The 6,398-nt window shown below is 32.9% G+C and overlaps 1 protein-coding gene across 3 annotated transcripts; it reads right to left on the reverse strand.

Moving 5' to 3' along the window:
• Positions 1-326: 326 nt before the first annotated feature.
• LOC146939279 (senescence-associated carboxylesterase 101-like) lies at positions 327-4,272 on the reverse strand. Of its 3 annotated transcripts, none has more exons than XM_085753022.1 (4): positions 4,122-4,272; positions 3,664-4,006; positions 1,651-2,172; positions 327-1,317 (listed from the first exon to the last, which is right to left on the reverse strand). In XM_085753022.1, the coding sequence occupies exons 1-4, from the start codon at positions 4,136-4,138 to the stop codon at positions 493-495; spliced, it is 1,707 nt and encodes a 568-aa protein (XP_085609148.1). In that variant the 5' UTR covers positions 4,139-4,272; the 3' UTR covers positions 327-492. The 3 variants fall into 3 exon arrangements, with proteins under 3 accessions (XP_085609148.1, XP_085609147.1, XP_085609146.1); XM_085753021.1 differs by having other exon boundaries at positions 327-1,314; positions 1,651-2,193; XM_085753020.1 differs by having other exon boundaries at positions 1,651-2,193.
• Positions 4,273-6,398: the final 2,126 nt, after the last annotated feature.

A 6,398-nucleotide genomic window follows, 5' to 3' on the forward strand; every position in this document is an offset into this window, starting at 1 on the left:
CGAACTTGGTTCGTTAAAAGAGAAGAATCTCAACGAATTGCCAAATCATCGGTATTTTTCCTGATTATCATCGCAATTTGCCTTCGTCTGTGAAAGGATCATCTTCCAAAGATGGTTCAGAGACACAAATACAATTGCACCCTGTCTAATGTGATTGTTTTGCTTGGTGTATAAATGTTTTTATAGTAGGAAATTGAGGAGTACCATGAGTACTAAAATCTTATTGGTATCTGATGATCAACCACAAGACTTCTCAATTGCATTGGTAACATCTTACTTTTTTCAGTTATCTTTTATAGTGCCTATTTATGTTTAACATCCAAACCTTGAAGAAAATCATCATTTACCAATAAGTTTCTACAAACCTTGAAATATTACATAATCATAAGTATTTGGAGGGTTAGCTGCCACTTCTCCCAAATACACAATTTCATTTTAAGGAAATAAAACATATGATACACACACTCTTTATTATTACATAGTTAATACACTTCAGGGGAAATCGTAAGATCCTATAGCATATTGCTTAATCTTGGTATCATCATTCATGAAGTTTGCGAGTGCTGAAGTGTATGAAGATCCCTTAATTTTTTTATACTCATTCCACCAACGAATGTAGCTGCTTCGTGCAAGAAATATCTCAGGGGACACTGCATAATCCTTGAGCAACCCATAAACATACTCCTCAAATTCAAACAATTTCCTTAGTGCCTCGTCTTTCTCTTTGACAACCTTCAACTCTCCGCATAAAAGAAGAGCCTCTTCAACACGTGCCCAAAAGCAAGAATCTATAGTCAAAATAGCTTCCACATTCTTTGTACTTGTACTGTTTATATCACTTGTGCCATTTTTTGACTCTTCCCGTAACCACTCCTCCAACTGTTTGAAGTGAATGGACCTTTCACTATTAAAATAGTCTTTACCACCTTCGCTATAGTATTTTCCAATAGCTAGAGGTTCAACCATTCTCCTGTAAGTAGTCCCTCCGTATAACCAACGGGTACGAAAAGCTGCACCTTCTTTTTGAGGCTTCATCTCAGCTTCTTCAACCATCTTTTCCCAGTACTTAGTGAGCCTTTTATGATACACAACAACATCATGGTCCATTGGTGGGTTCATGTTTTTGTAGCTGTCATAGTACCCTATTTGTTGATTCTTTGTTTTCTTTTTATACCATTCAAGTTGGGCCATATCTACCTTCCTGTTATTCAACTGCTTTGATGGATCAAACAATACCCTCTTCTGCGAGACATATTTTTCTTCTAGTTCCTTTAACTTTGTTTCTAGAGTATTGATATCAATGTTTACCTGTTGCTGCTGACAAGTAAATTTTAAAAATAAGATCATGAAAAATTGGAGTTTACAGGTAGTAGTGCAATTGCACATAAAAACAAAACTTAACTTGACAAATTTAGCCTCTTTTTTTTATAATTCACTGTAATAAGAACATTTAGTTCTCTAGTCCTAATTCCAGAACTTAGTCATGTTTAAAGTTCTTCACCCTTATCAAAAGGGTTGTTCTGTGAGGATTGAACCTTTTCCGTTCCACTTACAAGTTTGGTGTCTGTTGTCAATGGAGAGCCACGCCTGTTCAGTATTAGATGATTGTGATGCTAGTTATTCAAGAAGAAATAGAAAATATTCACCTACCTGCATATGTGGTTTCAATCCTAGTGCCACCAACTGCAAACTAATACCAGTTGCTAGTGAATCTGGATTAGTCAAGTTTTCAGCTTGAGCCGAAAAATCTATGTATGTTGCTTTACGATAAAGATTTTTTACTATATTTCCATAATCAACAGATTCGAGTTCTTGATTTTTATCATGCACTGAGGTCAACACCATGAGAATTTCCAAGATAGCATCCGGGTTTTCAAAAGAAGTTGCATCAGAACACATGATAAATGTTCCAAAAGGCATGTAATTACTGGATCGGTCTGTAATGAAGAGCCTTGGAAGTGGGTCTTTGTGTGACACAACGTGTATGAAGCAAGAATTCCAAATAGAACTACGTGTAATGGCTTGTTGCAATCTCCTATCACCAACAAGGGGTGAACCAAATGTGATGCAGAGTGGACGATTCTTTCCTGAACCAACATTTTGTAATAGTGATATAACAAAGAGAGAAGCAATTGATCCTCCGAGACCATGTCCAGTAACAATCAACGCAGTCTGTGGATTAAAACTATTAACCTGCATTAAGATTGTTACATAAGGGATTCCAGGCAAAAGGAAATATGGCTAGAAAGAGAAGTAGATACATGGTACAATATGGGTACGGTACAATACAGAGATGCAAGAATTTTTCAAATAATCATGGTAAAGTAAGGCCTAGATACGTTATCAAAAATTATAATAAATATAAACATGTATTACATATTGCGAAATATTTATTTATAAAGAGATGTGCAGAAGACTAGAGCAAGAAAGGAAGTTAGGGAAGCAAAATAAAAACACGTGAACTCGGAAACCAAAGCAATGAAGCAGATGCACATAATTCAGCAGCATAAACAACAACAGAAACATAGCAAACAATGAGCAACTCTGCAGATTGACAAAAGAGCTAGAAATGAGCTTAGTCGGAAAATATGAAAGCGGAAATGCATAAAAAGCGCCAACCAGGACAATGAAACAAATGTTTCAAATACAACAGTAATTCAGCAACGGAGGACACACAAAGCAATTAAAGTATAAATGGCCCCAGCATTGTGAGTGATTACAAGCCCTTTCCATTTTCTATGTATCCAGAATTCATAGCTAACAATAAGATGTTGTACAATATTTTTAAATGAAAGTTAGTCCACTATTCTCATAAGTTTAATTCAGGAAAACCCCTTTCCATCACTTTATCAAACACCATTCTTAAAATATAAGGCATATAAATATTTCAAACCATTTTTCACAAGCGAGATTTAAAAAATAAAAAAATAAACCTCTAATAATCTATTATGTGGATCGTCAAATCATTGGTTTACAAATCATGTGAACAAAACAACAGAAACTAGTCCATGTTACATCCCAAACCTTCAAGGTCGTTGTTTCGCTAGAAGGAACTAGATTTACAAAATTAAAACAGCAAGATACCAACAAAAGGGGTCTTTTTTTCAAGGTGATTGTCCCATTTACTTTTTGATTTTGTTTTTTAAACTCAACTTAAAGAAATGTTGTTATTGAAAAAAGCTCAAGGCTCGCTCGCATCAGAAAGAGATAAGGCCTAAAAAGAGTTTATAAAGAGTAACATTCCTTTTACCACAAAATACATTGTTTGTCCAAAAATGGTTTTAGTTGGTGGACAGAGTCTGAAACCATACCCTGTTTGGATAAACAACTTATATTTCAAGTTACTTAATAAGTTATTTTTATAACAAAAGATAAAATAAAGCTATAAGTTGTTTCCATAATTTATCTTGGAGAGCTGATGAAACTAAGTTGAAAACAACTTAAGAACATGTCATAACTCATAAGCAGGCTTCCAAATTTTCCCCAAACATTCTCATAAGTGCTTACGTAAGTAGATAAACTCAAATAAGCCAATACAAACAGCCCCTAAACTCAAATAAATCTCTAGTTTCTCCAGCCAAATAGAAAGGTTTTCTAATTCAGTATAAAATTCAATCACAATCAGAAAAATAATAAAAAAGGACAGGAAGATATTAAATATACCTCAGATTTCAATCTATCGAGCTCCTGTTGATTATCACGAAAGAGTGAAAGTGCAGTCCTGTTAAAAGAGAATATTGGAATTTTCTTTGAACACAGAAACTCAAACTCAAGAAAATTATCCTCCTTAAGTTCAGAAGAAGAAATCAAATCAGCCTGAACATTGGAAGAATCATCTGATGTGGCCTTAAAAGCTAGAATGGTAAAATCAGAACCATGTTCTTTATCAAGTTTCCAAGAAAGTCCAACACCATTTTCATAATTATCAGATGAAATAGTCTTCCATGATTTGCAAAGGATGGTAGAACTTGTTACAAAAGATGCAAGCTCAATTCCACTGCTAAATCTGCAAGAAAAAGTGTTATCACTTATCAGCAATAATAATCATAAGTTAGTTTCATTTATATATGAGATAAATAAAAAGATAAAATAGAAAGAAGGTAATGCATGGTTCTACATACAGTTTAGATTGTGTCATAGTGAAGTTGTTGGGAAATGAAATGATTGAGATGATATGGTTTACTAAAGAGAATGGATGAAATTTTGATTATACAAAGATAGATGAATCAATGAGAATGAACGCATTAAAAAGAAAGAAGAAAGGGTGTTGTTATTAGCAGGCAAAGACGTGAAGTGGAGTCAAGTCAACACAACACTGTACAAAGTCTAGGTGGTTTATATTTGTTTATTACGACCGAAAAAGATGTTTCACAACAACATCCATTCTTTATTAAAAAAATAAAAATAAAAATAAAAACATCCGAGTACAGGGCTAGCAATGAACTGAGCCAACTCGAACAAAATTCGAGACTCGATTCGACATTTGATTCGTTGAACTTGGTTCATGAAGCAAATGAGATCGATTTGAGCTAAAGATTAAGTTTGTTAACTAAATGAGTTGAACTTGAATTATACATAGTTCGGCTCGTTTGGTTATGAATTGATTCGAGCAAACAAATTGAACCTAACAAGCTAAATCGAGCTCCTCGTGAACTTTAATCGATACGAACTTGAGCTTAAAAAATGATTTGTTTCAAACTCAAGTCGACTTTCAAGTCGAACTAATGCTTATCTAGTCGAGCCGATATCAAATGAATTTGATTTGACTCCATTCATTTCCAACTCTAGACCTTATAAATAATGTCTTTTAGCTATCAACTATGGTATGCTTATGAGATACATTTTTTTATTAACAATTATTTTTACAATTTTTCTAAAAATATATTTTTATGATTAAATTGGATAAACTAATATAGAAAACTAATGTCAAATATACTTTAATCGGACTAACGATAAATTATATTTTTTTGAGAGAAACGATAAATTATATTTAGTTTCATATTATTGTTATTATTTTATATTCTTACTAAAATTATCATTGCTATTTGTAATGACCCAAGATAGACCTAGTAGAATAGAATAGATCCAAGTTGTTTTAGATATTTTAGATGATGAGCCATGATTTCTATAAGATATATCTCATTGAATCAAGGGTAATTCTAGGACTAATTTTTTTGATGTCGTTAAAATAATAGTTTAAAAAAAAAATCCCAATGAAATTAAAGCATTTACTATTTCACCCAAAATGACGGTTTTCATAATTTTATTTTGGATAGTTTATTAGTCCAAGTCCATTTATAACCCTAAAAATTCAAAAATCTGATGGCATTTTTAGAATTTTGGAGGGTGTGTGAGAAACAAGGAGGGGGAAAAGACATTCTCATGACAAACTTATGGGATTGCAATCTAATCCGAGCTCAATCTACATATTTTTTTTGAAAATTGCTTTTTTGACATAGAATACTTCCAATTGACACAAGTAAATGACCTTAATGCCCCTGGTGGTAGTTAACTACCGCTGGGAAACACGCCGGTAGTTAACAGCTGCTGGAACTCAGCGGTTGTTAACTACTGTTGAGTTCTGCGTTTTTATGAGCACAGAACCTTCACTTTCACATTTTCCAGAAACACAACTTCAAACCTCCAAACTTTCAAATTTCTCCAAACTTCTACTTCACGAATTCGCTCCCAATTTCTTCAATTAATTGACAAGTAAGTTCTTTCCTTCCTTTTTACATGCAATGTAGTTTGTTTAGGGTGTTAGTTTTTATAATTTTGAGCAAAATGTTAGTTTTAGGTAGTTTTAGGGTTAGGTTAGAAAATTGCAAATTATGCATGATTTAGTTGCTTTGATCGATGGTTTATGCTGGAATTGATGTTTAGAGACAATATAGGTACAATGTAGTTGAATTTGATGTTGAAATAACACCAATTGTGCTAGTATTTTGAATAGCACTTAAGGTGTTTGATGAAATGCCTAAGTGAGAGAATCTTGTTTTTTTGTGTAATTTTTTTTGCAAAAATGTTAAATTATGTAATGTATATATGTTATGGTGTTTATAAGTTTGTTTTTTTTTTGTTGCTTTTTTGGCAAGTTTGATGAATGACATAATGATGAATGACATAACGTGCCTAAGTTTAATTTTTCATATGCATAAGTTTAATTTGTGATAATGTAATGGTTAGAACCATTGTTCCATAAATTTGGCATAATGATAACCATAATGTAGAATAACCATATGTGATAATGTAGTTAGATTAGGTTTGATGAATGCATAAGTTAGATTAGATTAGAACCATTGTTCCACATATTTATGTTTTTTTAAATTTGTTTTGTACAGATATGGCTAGGGATACATATGAGCAGCAGCGGGTTATTAGAGAGGATAGGATGCAGA

Source organism: Medicago sativa, chromosome 3 (assembly GCF_051527215.1).
Source record: "Medicago sativa cultivar Bolivia chromosome 3, Bolivia_mono, whole genome shotgun sequence".
Lineage (NCBI taxonomy): Eukaryota > Viridiplantae > Streptophyta > Magnoliopsida > Fabales > Fabaceae > Medicago > Medicago sativa.